The 17,065-nt window shown below is 43.1% G+C and overlaps 1 protein-coding gene across 10 annotated transcripts in view; it reads right to left on the bottom strand.

The window, feature by feature from the left end:
• Positions 1 to 363: 363 nt before the first annotated feature.
• Positions 364 to 17,065, bottom strand: part of LOC126987525 (inner centromere protein-like) — a 49,983-nt gene continuing 33,281 nt past the window's right edge. For 7 of the 10 annotated variants that reach the window (XM_050844519.1, XM_050844523.1, XM_050844527.1 and 4 more), the window contains 5 exons: positions 8,700 to 8,897; positions 8,134 to 8,241; positions 7,526 to 7,576; positions 5,710 to 5,914; positions 364 to 1,416 (listed from right to left, as the gene is read on the bottom strand). In XM_050844519.1, coding sequence (XP_050700476.1) covers positions 1,293 to 1,416; positions 5,710 to 5,914; positions 7,526 to 7,576; positions 8,134 to 8,241; positions 8,700 to 8,897 — 686 coding nt within the window. In that variant the 3' untranslated portion in view covers positions 364 to 1,292. The remainder of the gene's footprint in view (positions 1,417 to 5,709; positions 5,915 to 7,525; positions 7,577 to 8,133; positions 8,242 to 8,699; positions 8,898 to 17,065) is intronic. The other 3 variants (XM_050844526.1, XM_050844525.1, XM_050844524.1) reach the window with 3 other exon arrangements.

The raw sequence follows: 17,065 nt of genomic DNA on the forward strand, positions 1-17,065 counted from the left end.
TCCATCACCACCTCCGTCAGACAGAGCCCGGCCTATGTGTGTGGACCTATGCGGCGAGACTGGCTGGACCTATTCGTGTAGAGTCGTGCACAAGCGTGCGGTGCACACGCTTATAATTATAAGGTCGATAGTTATTTAGGCGTAATTGCTTGTAGGTCGATTTCCTTCTCTTTCCTGTATTGTTTCTTTATATATGCCGCTGGGTGAAATAAAACTATAATTATTACTATTATTATTATTATTATTATTATTATTAAACTTTTACAGGTCACGTAATCATACATACATTTTTATTCGCGTCACACATATGTATTAATTGCAGTCAAGCCGCGTGAATATTAGCATGCTATGAAAACAGACAGGAAGCTTTAGCCATTCATTAATACTATCGAGTTCTCTGCCTTCCGGGAAACAAGTTCCAGGGTTAGGCTACGTGGTGTGCTATCTCCTCATATATTTTAACTACTACTAGAAATTTACATTAATCTTTATTTTCATCCGTGAAAAAAAAATCTAGCTCCTATAAGATGGCCCCTAGATTTAGACTTTTGCCATCAGCCATCATGGTCGTCTTGGCAGCAGCAGGGCGTGGTACGGTCGGGAATTACGAAACGCTGCCGGTGGGCTGGTATCAGTGGGCTGGGATGCTGCACAAACCCTCTTTTTAGTAAACTAATTGACGGGCGCACAAAGTCATTACATCAGAGGTCGTATTATCTTAAGTAAAAGATAGGTATAGGGAACTGTATCTACTACTACTACTACTACTACTACTACTACTACTATAAAAAAAATAGCAGGGAGCTTAATTATGCCCGAGGGCGAGTCGCTTCATTCACTCGCCGCCTCCACTCCCGACGGTCCGCCGAGCAAGCTCCCACGTACCAACCCTATCCGTCCCAAATCTCTCCTGGCAGGATCGGTCGACTTGACCCATCCATGAGTTAGCTGGGCGTCCCGTTGGGCTCGAGAACAAGACTATCAATTAAAACAAAAGATACTGTTTACGGTACGAACTGACGCTCTTTTCTTATATTATAAATGTCCTAATTGTTGTTAATTGTTCAAACAAAAAATAGATCATAACTTAAAAGTACTGAATTTAACAAAAAATGTTTCCCTGATAAGTTTGTATAGCTCGATTAATCTAATTTTCGTAAAATAAAAGTCCAATGAGTACATTCTACTGTAGTGAAACTTTAACCCTTTCCTCTCTTCCTCATGAGTGGAAGCTTATTCGTCTTTTCGCCAAGATCCACGTGGTTAGCGTCTCTTAGTCTGCACTTGGTAGTTCAGCTTGAATCCTCCCCCCTCGTTGGAGCCGTCGGGAAGGAAACGAGGATGTTCTTGGTGGGGGGCAGCACCACACTCAGCATCTTGAGCATCGAGGGAGACAAGGTGCCACATAGCCCAGCCCTGTTGAGGTTTACATAGATTTACATAGAAAATCAGACCACACAGACCCCATGGTCGAGACTAGGTGGTCTGTCCTTAAACCTAAGTGATTCTACATTAATCAAAAGGCTCCAAAACGATGCATTTCAACTGTAGTTGATATTAAGTTAAAGGAAGTGACGGTCGAGCTTGTTTTTGAGGGAGTCAGTCGTGTTACACTGGACCAGTGACGGTGGGAGCTTATTCTATTCTCACACTACAACGTTGGTGAAGAAAAATTTCGTGCAGTCTGAATTTACTTGTCTACATTTGAGTTTTACGCCATTGTTCCTCGTACGCAAAGTGTCATCGATCATAAACAATGTTGGTCTGTCTACATTCGTGAAACCATTAAGTATTTTAAAACATTCGATCAGTTTTCCTCGGAGGCGACGTTTCTCAAGAGAGAACATGTTAAGGGTGGAAAGCCTTTCTTCGTAAGATTTGTTGCCCAAGAAAGGGATCATTTTTGTTGCCCGACGCTGAACACCTTCTAATTTAGCAATGTCCTTTGCATGGTGGGGAGACCAAAACTGTACCGCATATTCCAAGTGGGGTCTGACTAAACTGTTATAGAGTGGAAGTATTACATCTTTATTCTTAAATAAAAAGTTTCTTTTAATGAAGCCCAAGATTCTGTTCGCTTTATTTGCTGCATCGATGCATTGCTGTGATAATTTGAGATTTGACGCGATTTTGACCCCCAGGTCCTTAACGCATTGAACGCTTTTGAGTTTAAAGCCGCGCATTTTGTAATCGAACTTTATTCCTTGTTCCAACTTGAAGGACCTGGCACTTGTCTACGTTAAAGGGCATCTCCCATCTATCAGACCAAGCTGAAATTTTGTGCAAATCCTCTTGGAGGCTTTGCCTGTCTTCGTCAGTATGAACCGAGTTACCAATCTTTGTGTCGTCTGCAAATTTACTAATGCGATTATTGAGTCCAACATCCACGTCGTTGATGTAAATAATGAAGAGCACTGGGCCAAGAACCGAGCCCTGAGGGACGCCACTAGTGACCAGCGCCCACTCTGAGTTAAATCCGTCAATCACCACTCTTTGTTGTCTGTTGCTCAACCAATTCGCGATCCATTGGTGTACTTGACCGTCAATACCTATTTGCTTTAATTTGTAAAGTAATTTATGATGTGGGACTTTATCAAACGCTTTCTGGAAATCAAGATAGACTACGTCCAGTGATTTGGTTACGTCATAAACCGTGAAGAGGTCGTTATAAAAGGTTAATAGGATCTTTTGTTACGGAAGCCGTGTTGTGAGTCCCCAATTAATGAGTGGCTTTCAAGGTAACTCACAATTTTGTCTCTAATTATGCTCTCAAGTGGCTTACCTACAACCGAAGTTAGACTAATGGGCCTGTAATTATCTGGTACTTTTTTGTCTCCTTTCTTGAAAATAGGTGTCACGTTAGTCTTTTTCCAATCCGAAGGGACGATACCTTGTCGCAAGGACATATTGAATACGGTTGTGGGGGGGAGACTATTTCGCTTTTGTTTCTTTGAGCAGAGTAGGATATACTTTGTCAGGTCCAGGACTTTTATTTGTTTTAAGTGATTGGAGGGCTTTCAAGACTTCATCGGTTGTTATATCAAAGTTAGGCAATGCATGCTCGGGATTTACATAAGTACTGGTGTTGGTGGTAGTGGTGGGAGAACTGTTAGTATTAAACACCGAGGAAAAGTAATTGTTTAATAGGTTTGCAACGTGTTGGCTGTCAGTCACTAGTGCACCGTCGCTGTTTGTTAAGGGTCCAATTCCACTTCTGATCGCCTTTCTGTTGTTTATGTAACTGAAGAAGGATTTCGGATTATTTTTACAGTTGGCCGCAATAGTTTCTTCATATCTACGCTTTGCCTGACATACTAATCTTTTTACTCGTCGCCTGGCATCACCGTAAAGTCTAATGTTTTCGGGCGTGCTTTGCTCTTTCTTTAGCCTGTAAAACAATTTTATCTCCTTGACTGAGTGTTTAAATTCGCTTTTAAACCAAGGTGGGCTTTATTAGTGTTACTTCGCTTCTCATACAAAGGGACGAATGTGTTCTGCTGAGTGAGTAAATGATTTTTAAAGCTTAGCCAGGCGTCCTCTACATTACCGTCATCTGATAATTGCATTTCTATTAGTTTTCGTCGGATTTCTACGAAGTTTGCTCTTTTGAAATCGGGCACCTTTACTTTATTTTCAGTCACTGATGTTTGAACTCTAATGTCGACGCGCACTAATTTATGATCGTAAGAACCGAGGTGTTCTCCTATCGTGGCATTACTGACTAGGTTATCTTGGGTAGTTATAACAAGGTCGAGTATGTTATTTTGTCGAGTTGGTTCAGAAACCATTTGGTTTAGATAATTTTCTTCTAAAATTCGATCATTCTGTGTGACTCTGCCTTCTGTACCTGACAGTGTCGCCCAGTCGATATGGGGAGGTTAAAGTCTCCTAATATCAGTGAGTCGCTGTTATTAAATGACTGCCTTAAAACGCTGTCTATTTCAAGATCGGCATCGAGTGATTGCCCCGGAGGCCTGTAGGTGACAGATATATTTAAATTGACCTTTGCAATGTTTACTCGTACGCAAAAATGTTCAACGTTACTGTCTCCTGGTGTTCTGTCAGTGGGTTGCAAATAGCTATTGACAAAAAGGGCGACACCACCGCCTCTTCGGTTTACACGATCTTTGTTGAAGAGTCTGTAGCCATCTATGTTGTATTCTGTACTTAAATCAATATTTGTGGTGTCGATAAATGTTTCGGTTATAGCAATTACGTCAAAATTTTCTGTCAGAGCAAGACATCGCAGTTCATCAAACTTGTTTCTTAGGCTACGCGCATTGGAACTAAGGACTCTTAGGTTATCTTGAGGCTTGGTAACAGAGGTGGAGGTACTGGCGGGTTCAAGGTTACGAGTTTGTTCCGATGAATGGCGTCTATTTACACGGGCGGGGTGGAGGGACGTGGCTGAGTCTTTTTTTTTTTTTTTTTGATCGGGTGTCACGTACTGCGTCGTTGAGGAGCCTTCCGAATCTGGCTGCCCCGATGGGGGACAGGTGTATTCCGTCCCTGTGGAAGAGTTTACTCTGGCCGTTGAAATTGTCCCAGGCGTTAAAGAACTCAACGTCAAGCTCTCCGCAAAGAGTCTGTAAGCGGTTGTTGAGGCTGAAGGCCTTACTGAAAAAGTCGCTCCCATCCCACGTCCGTGGTAAAATTTATGAAATCAAAATATTAGGGGATTTAGACTTATACTGCTGGATGAGCCTACGGTACTTGTCCAGCAGTTTCTCAGACCGGGTCGTGGTGACGTCGTTTGTACCTGTGTGGAGAACAAAGAGTGAGTCATTAGAAGCCTCAGCGGAGACCTCGTCCAGGGCAGCTGTGATGTCGTCAACTCCAGCTCCGGGATAACAGTAATTACGCCTACGACGGGGGACTCTTCCACGGAATTCAACCACCTGATGGCGAATCATAGTCACCGACCAAGAAGGTGCTCCGTTCGTCGTCCTCCTCCTCCAGTATGGCAAATCTGTTGTAGCAGTGAATAGGATAAATGGCTCTAGGGGCGGGTCTGGCTCCTTCTCTCACGGGAGTGAAGCCTTTAGCGTCAGGTGCCTCTTTCTCTCTCTCTCTCTTGAATCTTTTATTTTTTTCAAGATTATCGCTTCCAGTGACAGGTTTGGTGTTATTTAAATGAATATGTGATGTTTGCGATACGGAAATATTTTGATTAAGAAAATGTATGAGAGAGAGAGAGAGAGAGAGAGAGAGAGAGAGAGAGAGAGAGAGAGAGAGAGAGAGAGAGAGAGAGAGAGAGAGAGAGAGAGAGAGAGAGAGAGAGAGAGAGAGAGAGAGATCCATTCACCGAGGTCTGTAGTCTAAATATCTATGCAAATCTACGTAAATTTGTCTGTCTGTCTGCCTATCTATATCTATTTGGCCGAGTGGTCAGCGTGCGGGCGTGGTGAGCCCGTGGACCTAGGTTCGAGTTCCATCGAAACAAGCTGATTTTTCAAACCATCGCGAGTGGCGGAAGATTACCCACATGCTGCCCAGATCTTCATTCAACCTTAACATCAGCGACTTCGTTCAAGTGGAGCACCGGGGGGCAGCATGGGCCAAGCAGTCATACATCATGGCAGCCACTATAAATAAAACTCGTCCACGCCACGAACGGGCTGGGGCCGGCCAAGACGCCCCTCAAGAGATCCTACCGGCACTACAGGCAGCACCAAAAATTAAAGGCACTCCACACCACTAATCACTCACCCGAACACGGAGGCGCCGCCGTTGCTAAGATCGTTCACCTTCACCCAGTCATAGTTGCAGGAGCTGTGTGGCTCCATGTCGATGTACTCCCACGTGAGGCTCAGAGGAGCTTTGACGGGAAGGGTGATGTTCCAGGAGCAGATTAAACCACTTGGATAATTATCATTCTTAACCACCTCAAGGGATCCGATCGATCCCACCAGAACTGTAATTCAAGATGTTAGTGAATGAACTGTATAATAAAACAGGCAAAGGTATGTATATACATGTGTGTGTATATATGTGTGGCGTCAAATTCAAAAGCGTTCAATGCGTCAAGGACGTGGGTGTCAAAATAGCGTCAAACCTCGAATTCTCACAGCAATGCATCGATGAGTGGAACAGGCTTGGCAGTCATGCTGTGAGTGCCGATCATAGATACATTCAAGAGGAGGCTGGATAAATTCATGGATATTGAGGTAAAGTGGGTTAGGCTTACAGGAGCTGCCTTGTATAGGCCAACCGGCCTCTTGCAGACTTTTATACGTTTTTATGTTAACTCTTGCCCAAGCGACAATTAAATGGATAAATAAATTGAGCTAGACAGATAGATTAATATAAAGATTGAGAGATTAGTACGTCAGCGAATCAATAGATATATAGTGAGTATGTGGATAGAAAGACAAAAACAATCAAGCAAGCAAGAAGGGCATCCGCCGGGGAAGCGCTTCGAGTGGATAGGAAGACAAAAACAATCAAGCAAGCAAGAAGGGCATACGCCGGGGAAGAGCTACGACTCGCATCTGTTAATGCGCCACACCCAGAGGCTTCTCCGGGCACGTGGACATGCAGGCGCCCTTCCCGCCCTAAGGACCCCATGGCAAGATCTATCGACGTGCTCAAGTCACAAACTCTCTGGGCGTCCTCTTGGCCTTCTCCACTCGGGAATGTCTCTTACAGAAACAATCCGGTGAGAATGGTCATCTGCATGGTAGTGAGCCATTTGCTCGAATAGCTAGAGTTGGCGTTCGCGGACATTGGAGGTGAGGGCCTCGAATATCTCACGGAGTAATCACTAGTTTTACTCAGTCATTTCAGCGATAGCCCATGATTCTGTGTAGGCACTCATTACCAAAGACCTCTTCGTCAATCACTGTTCAGTGTCTAAGTCCCACAGCCATGGAGTAAGAGAGAGAGAGAGAGAGAGAGAGAGAGAGAGAGAGAGAGAGAGAGAGAGAGAGAGAGAGAGAGAGAGAGAGAGAGAGAGAGAGAGAGAGAGAGAGAGAGAGAGAGAGAGAGAGAGAGAGAGAGATAGAGAGAGAGAGAGAGAGAGAGAGAGAGAGAGAGAGAGAGAGAGAGAGAGAGAGAGAGAGAGAGAGAGAGAGAGAGAGAGAGAGAGAGAGAGAGATTTCTTTATGGACCGATAGATATAGATAGACAGATAGAAATATATATACAGATGTATGGATAAATAGATAAATGTTATAAAGTGAACGATATAAAGACAGAGATAGACGGATAGATAAGTAGATAGATAGAAAGACATAGATTAATAAACACATAGATGGACAGATATAAAGAGGAATTGATAGAAAGATAAGCGGATGGACAGACAGATAAATTAGTAAGTAAAGAGAGAGAGCGAAACCTATTCCCCTCATTTACCATATCGTTTAAAACCCACCCCCCCCCTTCACTCCCGTCAACCCTCCATTATAAGTCTAATAGCAATGGAGATAATGTGTCACGCAACGTGGTTATTTAGTTTACAATTAACTTTTCTATAGTTAAATGTTCACTCTATTACATGACCTTCATACCTCGCCTCTCTACTCACATTTGGCTCCTTTGCATAAGGAAGGCTGAGTGTCGTTGTGGACAATGGTAGCTGAAAGAAATGTGTACTGTGGTCATTACTGCTCTCGTTATTATTATTATCATTATTATTATTATTATTATTATTATTATTATTATTATTATTATTATTATTATTATTATTATTATTATACTATTGATATTACCAATACTATTTTTATTATTATTATTATTTTCATTCTACTACTACTACTACTACTACTACTACTATTACTACTGAAGCATAATATATGGATGATTTCATACAAGGAGGAAGAGGAGGAGGAGGAAAAGAGGAGGAGGGCCATGACAGTTATGAACAGGAGAAAAAGGAAGAGGAGGAGGAGGAGGAAGAGGAAGAGGAGTAGAAAGATCCCAATGATAATAGTGTATCTGAAGCCTTTGAAGGAAGAGGAGGAAGAAGAGGAAAAAGAAGATGAAAAGGAAAAAAAAAGAGAGAATGGAAGGAGGAAGTTGAAGAAAAATGAGAACAATAAATTTCTGACGGAAAAGTAGAAAAAAAAGAGGACCATAACAATGATTACACCAACGACAGTGATAATGATAATGTCTATGAACAAAGAACCATACCAAGGTAAGCAGGTGTGGCCTCGGTGGGTGTGGCTTCTTGCTCCGGTTCGCGCGCCCCAAGAGACCAGTCCATCTCGAGCCCTATCCCCTGCCGCAGCTCTGTCATCCCTGCACGAGTGTTGGGTGCATGAGGGACGCTTATACGACAATACGTAGGTCGGTATTACAAGACACATTCGCTTCTCTCATCACCTATTTCTGGAGGCCAAAGAGTGGATCAGTCGTGTTCTAATGATTGTCTCTTCAGGTTCATGGTACAGAGGAAGGGTCACACTACCACCAGGGTCAAAAACTACTCTTGGAGATGCCCACAACTCCAACGAAAGCCTTGTCAAATATGTGTTATTGGACGAGGAAATGTCTTATAATATGACCCTACAGATTCTATTATTTATGCACAATTTGTTTTCTGCCATCATAAGAAAAACTAACACACACACACACACACACACACACACACACACACACACACACACACACACACACACACCAACATCCTAAAAATATAAATCCCAAACACAAACATGGTCCAAACCCCTTAAATTTAAGACAGCACGGTTCCCTACTGGCAAGCGTGTCCTGGGCGGTAGTGCTGATCTGGTTGGTGATGTCCTCCAGAACCTCCTGTAGGCGACGCTCATATGCTGCCTCCACCGTCTCCATCGCCTGCTGCAGATGTGGCTTCAGCAACGCCTCCAGTTTCGCCGCCTGCTCCTCCGCCTCGTCCGCCCGCCTCGCCTCCTGTCTCCCCATCTCTGCAACAGCTGTTATGCGGGAAGGAAGTAGTGAAGGAAGGAAATGTAACATGCCTCCATCTGCAGTAAATACATTCTCTCGTTCATGAATCTTTTGTTTTCTTTCAAGATTATCGCTTCCAGTGTTACGCTTGGTATTATTTAAATGAATATGTGATGGAATACGGGAACGTTTTGATTAAGAAAATGTATTAGAGAGCGAAAAAAAATTCACACACACACACACACACACACACACACACACACACACACACACACACACACACACACACACACACACACACACACACACACACACACACACACACACACACACACACACACACACTTAGTCCACACGTACTCATGAAGGCTGGTTATCATCGTGGTATGTTATCTGACCCCCACCCTTCCGTTTCCGCGCGTCCCTCTCTAACCCTGCACATTTAAGTAAGCCATTATTAACATGCTAAGACTGAACCCATGCACTCCGTAGGTCTTTTTCACATATATGGTTACTGTTTGTGAATAAATGTTTCAGTCCACCAATCATTCAACCAACCCCTCTCTCTCTCTCTCTCTCTCTCTCTCTCTCTCTACCTCTGCTTTCCATTAATTTTCTTTTACTCAAGTTTCCCTTTACCCCTTTCTTCTCTACAGCTCTCAGCTTATTTACCTTTCCTCTCACCTCTGCTCCTTCTTTAGTTCTTTTTTCTTGTCTCGCTACGCTTTTCTTTTTTCTCTTCATCTCTCCTGTGCACAAACTCAGTAAACCTGTTTGCATTGTGGAGCGCTAATAATTTCTTACAGTGTCACATTGGGTCTCCTGTCCCATACATTACATCCTCAGTGATCACCAGACTACAATAGACGAGAAGTAAAGCTTTTCTCACACTGCCTCTGTTGCATGGGGGCTGGATGACAAGCACCATCCTTCTCCTTCGTTGCGAACCTATGTTTTTGCAACAATACAATTCACTAATTTGTATATATATATATATATATATATATATATATATATATATATATATATATATATATATATATATATATATATATATATATATATATATATATATATATATATATATATATATTATATATATGCCTTGTTGCGTCGTCTTTTAAGAGTGAGTTTCGAACTTATTTGTGTAATATTTCGTTTGTTAGCTCTGCCTTGGTCTGTCCTTTATGCTGTAACAAAATAAGTCAAGCTTTCACAGTCACTCATAGGATCGCCATTTATTGTTTCTCATAACTAAACTTGGCAGAATCTCGAAATAAAAATATCGGTCAGATAACGCAAATCCATCACCAGGCTTGCTAATAAACCTAAGTTCAGATCTAACAAACCTCACGTTACTCACCGCAAGAGGCGTCCGAAACATTTTGCATCATCTGCAATAATGGCCAGCTGGTTGACCACGAGGGAGGTTGTCAACTCCTCGTAGCTCAGAGCACCCATAGCAGCATTTGCTGCACTCAGCGGCAAGTGTGACTGTCCCGGTGGCTGAGGACGACCAGGAAGAAGTTGATGAGGGACACAAAGCGGAGAGATGCTGCTGGAGCTCTTGCTGCTGCCATGGTTAACAGTGGAGTGTCTGTCTCAGATGCTTGCCACACCAAGGAAGACGAGTAACCCCCTCCCACACACACACACCAAAGCGTTTTGCACTGCTATGAATGTGTGTACTAGGAAAATGATAAGACTTTATGTTTGATGTTGGTGTTTGTGCAGGGAGGAGGACAGAGACTAATTAATATTGCCCGGGATTATTACTGAAGGTCATTTTAATCCGTGTGTGAAGGCCATAGTCATGCCTCTGTTAAAGAGAGTCTCACCTGGTTACGCTGAAAGCCATTAGACATAAACACATGTAAAAACTGTAATGTGTATATTATTATAATGCATGTGAATGTGTGAATGTATGTCGCAACGCCATGGCACAGCCGCGCCACAGGATGTTTTCTAACACGTAGGTGCTAGGTTGTGCTTAGGAGGTGCTCCTTGCCGGGAACGGTGCTGAGTTGACAAGCCTGGGCACCGGACTCGTTCCTGCAGCCGAGAGAAGCCGGCAGATTTCAGCGGGCGACGGGCGACAGCAGACGACGATGATTCTGCTGATGCCTCCACTACGTACATTCTCCCAACTCTCCGAGATCCACAGCTAAGTAGCAGTTTAGGGTTGGCCAATTTATTTATCTTAGTTTGAAATAGGAGTAAGGGAGGTTTTAAGGTAAGTCACTTCCTTGACTGTGATTGGTGGTCAATATTAACCTCGTAATCTGAGGTTATTTCACAGGAACACTACCCAGAAATTTACTCTAAAATGGGGCTTCTCTTTGCTGCCATTTAAGACAGCCATTTGTATTGGCCAGGAGGGATGCTGTCTCTACCTGTACAACGTCTACACAGATGATCTCACTGCTGCTCTGCGTGACACAGCACAGGCTGCCGCTTACATGATAGGTGCATCAACTCGCTGAGTTATGCTGATGACATGGTACTGTGGCGCCCACAGTGGAGGCTCTGCAGGACCTTACTGGAGTGTGTCAGGCATATGCTACGCACAATATTGTCTACAACACCACCAAGACAGAGTGCATGATAGCGCCGCCACACTCCAGGGTGGACCACCAGACATCGGCGTGGCTCAGTGGGAGTGCCCTGACATTTGTGGATAGATCCACCTACCTGGGCCACGTCATCAACAGGAAAGGACTGATAATGATGACATCAACAAACAGACCGCCAAGCACACAGTCAGGCAACACGCTGCTGAGGAAGTTCCTCTGCAGCAAAGAGGTGAGGTTGGAGTTATTCAGGAGCCACTGTTACTCACTCTACTGCAACTCGCTGTGGTTGCGGTATAGGGCTGCCTCCATGAACCGTCTTAGGGTCTGTCCTAACGACATCCTTACAGCTACTGGGGCTTCCTAGATGGATTCAGCTCATCCCTGGCCTTCACTGGGCACGGGATGGACTGTCTGGCTGTGCTGCGTCGCCTGCCGCGTACAGTATGAGGAGTAGGGTGGAGCATCTGGTAACTCCATCACCACCTCCGCCAGACAGAGCCCGGCCTATGTGTGTGGACCTATGCGGCGAGACTGGCTGGACCTGTTTGTGTAGAGTCGTGCACAAGCGTGCGGTGCACACGCTTATAAGAACATAAGAACGCAGGAGTTCATAAGAGGCCGGTAGGCCTGTACCAGGCAGCTCCTTTGACCCTAAGCCCTGTGTATCTAACCCCACCCAATATCGCTGTCCCTGAATTTATCTAATCTATTTTTGAATGTGACAATTGTATTGGCACTCACCACATGACTGCTAAGCCTATTCCACTCATCCACCACCCTGTTAGTAAACCAATTTTTGCCTATGTCCCTGTTGAATTTGAATTTATCCAGTTTAAACCCATTACTTCGTGTCCTACCCGGTTCTCTTACCAACAAAACCTTATGAATGTCTCCCTTATTAAGGCCCTTCATCCATTTATAAACCTCGATTATGTCTCCACGCACCCTTCGCCTTTCTAGAGAATGCAAGTTTCACTGTTTGAGTCTTTCCTCGTATGGCAAGTTTCTCAACCCCTGAATCATCTTAGTCATCCTCCTCTGCACCGATTCTAACATTTTGATATTCATTCTATAGTAAGGTGACCAGAACTGAACCGCATAGTCAGGATGAGGTCTAACTAATGCTAAATATAGTTTGGAAGACTTGGGCTTCTGTTGCTTACGCTCCTTGAAATAAATCCCAGTACCCTATTTGCTCGATTTCAAGCTTGAATGCATTGTGCCCTTGGACGGAGATCAGAGCTCACTAAGACCCCTAAATCCCTCTCGCACCCAGACCTGCTTATGAGTGTCATTTAAGCAATAGTTATGTGAGGGGTTGTTCCTACCTACACTCAGAATACTGCACTTCCCTACATTGAACTCCATCTGCCATTTATCCGTCCATTCATACAATCTGTTGAGTTCACCTTGGAGAATACTAGCGTCCTGATCCGACTCAATTACTCTACCGATCTTGGTATCATCTGCAAATTTACTAACATCACTACTAATTCCTGTATCTCAGTCATTGATATAAATAATAAACAAAAGTGGACCTAATACCGAACCTTGTGGGACCCCACTCGTAACACATCCCCAGTCAGATCTTTTACCATTGATTTGCACTCTTTGCTTCCTATTTCTAAGCCACGCTTTGACCCAGTTCAAAACTTTACCCTCTACTCCGTGAGCCTGTAATTTAAGCAACAGTCGTTGGTGAGGAACTTTGTCAAACGCTTTACTAAAATCAAGATAGATTACATCATAATTTTCATCTCTGTCAACCGCCTCAAATACTTTATTGTAGAAGGACAAAAGATTGGTGAGGCATGACCTACCTTTTGTGAACCCATGCTGCGAGTCGTGAATTAAGCTATGTTTCTAAATGCTCCTGAATGTTCCTGGCTATTATGGACTCCAGCATCTTCCCTATAACCGATGTTAAGCTAATTAAGGATAGTTTGAAGCAACTGACCTGTCCCCTTTAAAAAATCGGCGTCACATTTGCTACTTTCCATAGGCTCGGCACATAGCCAGTATTTACCGACATCTTAAAGATGTCGGTTAGTGGGTCACTGAGTGCATCACCTAATTCCTTTTTTAAGGTCGATAATTATTTAGTCGTAATTGCTTGTAGGTCGATTTCTCTTCCTGTATTGTTTCTTTATATATGCTGCTGGGCGAAATAAAACTATTATTATTATTATTATTATTATTATTATTATTATTATTATTATTATTATTATTATTATTATTATTATTATTATTATTATTATTATTATTATTATTATTATTATTATTATTATTATTATTATTATTATTATTATTATTATTATTATTATTATTATTATTATTATTATTATTATTATTATTATTATTATTATTAAACTTTTACAGGTCACGTAATCATACATACATTTTTATTCGCGTCACACATATGTATTGATTGCAGTCAAGCCGCGTGAATATTAGCATGCTATGAAAACAGACAGGAAGCTTTAGCCATTCATTAATACTATCGAGTTCTCTACCTTCCGGGAAACAAGTTCCAGGGTTAGGCTACGTGGTGTGCTGTCTCCTCATATCTTTTAACTACTACTAGAAATTTACATTAATCTTTATTTTCATCCGTGAAAAAAAAATCTAGCTCCTATAAGATGGCCCCTAGATTTAGACTTTTGCCATCAGCCATCATGGTCGTCTTGGCAGCAGCAGGGCGTGGTACGGTCGGGAATTACGAAACGCTGCCGGGGTGGGTTGGTATCAGTGGGCTGGGACGTGCTGCACAAACCCTCTTTTTAGTAAACTAATTGACGGGCGCACAAAGTCATTACATCAAAGGTCGTATTATCTTAAGTAAAAGATAGGTATAGGGAACTGTATCTACTACTACTACTGATACTACTACTACTACTACTACTACTACTACTACTACTACTGTTTAATTGCTTAAACAAAAAATAGATCATAACTTAAAAAGTACTGAATTTAACAAAAAATGTTTCCCTGATAAGTTTGAATAGCTCGATTAATCTAATTTTCGCGAAATAAAAGTCCAATGAGTACATTCTACAGTAGTGAAACTTTAACCCTTTCCTCTCTTCCTCAGGAGAGGAATCTTATTAGTCTTTTCGCCAAGATCCACGTGGTTAGCGTCCCTTAGTCTGCACTTGGTAGTTCAGCTTGAATCCTCTCCCCTCACCGGAGCCGTCGGAGCGGAAGGAAACGAGGATGTTCTTTTGGGGGACAGCACCACACCAGCGCCTTGAGTATCGGGAGGACAACCGCCGCACAGCCCAGGCCTGTTGAGGATGACGATGATTTTCTCTCTCTTCAATCTTTTATTTTTTCAAGATTATCGCTTCCAGTGACAGGTTTGGTGTTATTTAAATGAATATGTGATGTTTATGATACGGGAATATTTTTGATTAGAGAGAGAGAGAGAGAGAGAGAGAGAGAGAGAGAGAGAGAGAGAGAGAGAGAGAGAGAGAGAGAGAGAGAGAGAGAGAGAGAGAGGGAGAGAGAGAGGGAGAAAGAGAGGGAGAAAGAGAGGGAGAAGGAGAGGGTGAGGGAGAAAGAGAGGGAGAGGGAGAGGGAGAGGGAGAGGAAGAGGGAGAGGGAGAGGTAGAGAGAGAGAGAGAGAGAGAGAGAGAGAGAGAGAGAGAGAGAGAGAGAGAGAGAGAGAGAGAGAGAGAGAGAGAGAGAGAGAGAGAGAGAGAGAGAGAGAGAGAGAGCGAGGGAGAGAGAGAGAGAGAGAGAGAGAGAGAGAGAGAGAGAGAGAGAGAGAGAGAGAGAGAGAGAGAGAGAGAGAGAGAGAGAGAGAGAGAGAGAGAGAGAGAGAGAGAGAGAGAGAGAGAGAGAGAGAGAGAGAGAGAGAGAGAGAGAGAGAGAGAGAGAGAGAGAGAGAGAGAGAGAGAGAGAGAGAGAGAGAGAGAGAGAGAGAGAGAGAGAGAGAGAGAGAGAGAGAGAGAGAGAGAGAGAGAGAGAGAGAGAGAGAGAGAGAGAGAGAGAGAGAGAGAGAGAGAGAGAGAGAGAGAGAGAGAGAGAGAGAGAGAGAGAGAGAGAGAGAGAGAGAGAGAGAGAGAGAGAGAGAGAGAGAGAGAGAGAGAGAGAGAGAGAGAGAGAGAGAGAGAGAGAGAGAGAGAGAGAGAGAGAGAGAGAGAGAGAGAGAGAGAGAGAGAGAGAGAGAGAGAGAGAGAGAGAGAGAGATCCATTCACCGAGGTCTGTGGTCTAAATATCTATGCAAATCTACGTACATTTGTCTGTCTGTCTGCCTATCTATTTCTATTTGGCCGAGAGGTCAGCCTGGTGCGGGCGTGGTGAGCCCGTGGACCTAGGTTCGCGTCCCATCGAAACACGCTGATTTTTCAAACCATCGCGAGTGGCGGAAGATTACCCACATGCTGCCCAGATCTTCATTCAACCTTAACATCAGCGACTTCGTTCAAGTGGAGCACCGGGGGGCAGCATGGGCCAAGCAGTCATACATCATGGCAGCCACTATAAATAAAACTCGTCCACGCCACGAACGGGCTGGGGCCGGCCAAGACGCCCCTCAAGAGAGCCTACCGGCACTACAGGCAGCACCTAAAGATAAAGGCACTCCACACCACTAATCACTCACCCGAACACGGAGGCGCCGCCGTTGCTAAGATCATTCACCTTCACCCAGTCAAAGCTGCAGGACGACTGTGGCTCTATGTCGATGTACTCCCACGTGAGGCTCAGAGGAGCTTTGACGGGAAGGGTGATGTTCCAGGAGCAGGCTATATTACTTGGATAACTGCCATTCTCAACCACCTCAAGGGATCCCATCAATCCCACCAGAACTGAAATTCAAGATGTTAGTGAATGAACTGAATAATAAAACAGGCAAAGGTATGTATATACATGTGTGTGTGTGTGTGTGTGTGTGTGTGTGTGTGTGTGTGTGTGTGTATGTGTGTATGTGTGTATGTATATATGTATATATGTATATATGTAGAGAGAGAGAGAGAGAGAGAGAGAGAGAGAGAGAGATAGAGAGATAGAGAGAGATAGAGAGATAGAGAGATAGAGAGATAGAGATAGAGATATAGAGATATAGAGATATAGAGATATAGAGATATAGAGATACAGAGATACAGAGATACAGAGATACAGAGATACAGAGATACAGAGATATAGAGATATAGAGATATAGAGATATAGAGAGATAGAGAGATGTAGATGTAGATGTAGATGTAGATGTAGATAGATGTAGATAGATGTATGTAGATGTAGATAGATGTATGTAGATGTAGATAGATGTAGATGTAGATAGATGTAGATGTAGATAGATGTAGATGTAGATAGATGTAGATGTAGATAGATGTAGATGTAGATAGATGTAGATAGATGTAGATGTAGATAGATGTAGATGTAGATAGATGTAGATGTAGATATATGTAGATGTAGATAGATGTAGATGTAGATATATGTAGATATAGATGTAGATAGATAGATGTAGATATAGATGTAGATATAGATAGACAGATGTAGATAGAATAGATGTAGATAGAATAGATGTAGATATAGATAGATAGATGTAGATATAGATAGATGTAGATAGATAGATGTAGATAGATAGATGTAGATATAGATGTAGATAGATAGATGT

This window comes from Eriocheir sinensis, chromosome 65, assembly GCF_024679095.1.
Source record: "Eriocheir sinensis breed Jianghai 21 chromosome 65, ASM2467909v1, whole genome shotgun sequence".
Lineage (NCBI taxonomy): Eukaryota > Metazoa > Arthropoda > Malacostraca > Decapoda > Varunidae > Eriocheir > Eriocheir sinensis.